The sequence below is a fragment of the Sinocyclocheilus grahami genome, unplaced genomic scaffold (assembly GCF_001515645.1).
Source record: "Sinocyclocheilus grahami isolate Dianchi unplaced genomic scaffold, SAMN03320097.WGS_v1.1 scaffold176.1, whole genome shotgun sequence".
In the NCBI taxonomy this organism is placed as follows: domain Eukaryota; kingdom Metazoa; phylum Chordata; class Actinopteri; order Cypriniformes; family Cyprinidae; genus Sinocyclocheilus; species Sinocyclocheilus grahami.
In genome coordinates this window covers 2,566,527-2,567,028 of record NW_015505355.1, presented here as the reverse complement: position 1 = coordinate 2,567,028, position 502 = coordinate 2,566,527, and the positions used below count along the sequence as shown (strand labels likewise).

At 32.9% G+C, this 502-nt stretch overlaps 1 protein-coding gene across 1 annotated transcript in view; it reads left to right on the top strand.

The window, feature by feature from the left end:
• The window catches only part of imp3 (IMP U3 small nucleolar ribonucleoprotein 3), a 4,174-nt gene that overhangs the window by 2,009 nt on the left and 1,663 nt on the right, over window positions 1-502 (top strand). Inside the window, exons 5-6 of the mRNA XM_016283653.1 lie at window positions 130-181; window positions 326-398. Coding sequence (XP_016139139.1) covers window positions 130-181; window positions 326-398 — 125 coding nt within the window. The remainder of the gene's footprint in view (window positions 1-129; window positions 182-325; window positions 399-502) is intronic.

Here is a 502-nt window from a genome sequence, read left to right as displayed (position 1 = left end):
TCCCCCTTCTTTTTTGACAAATTTTTGAGTTTACTGTTCCTTTAAGCTGTAATATTGTAAAGAAAATGAATCTCTTTTCATTTAAATTTGCATGAATGTCTTTGAAACTACTTCTTGACTGAGCAACAGACATTCGTGTTGGGCCTGAGATTGTCACTGATCCCGCTTTTCTCGTAACAAGGTTAGTTATGAAAACCCTCAGTACATTTTTTTTCTGATGCCCGCTAAAGAAAAAAACAAAACACAATGTTAATTTTTATATAATGAACTTTTATATGAATCTGGGGCAATTGAAATGTAAAGTTGTTGTGCAATGCTCTTACAGGAGTTTGGAAGACTTTGTCACATGGGTGGATTCATCCAAGATCAAACAACATGTCATGAACTATAATGAGGAGGTATGTCAAAGTATATTATGAACATCATCCTGTAGAGTTTATACATAATTGTACTAAAGTTTGGGGTTCCGTAAGATTATAATGCTTTTGAAAGAAATGTTAAA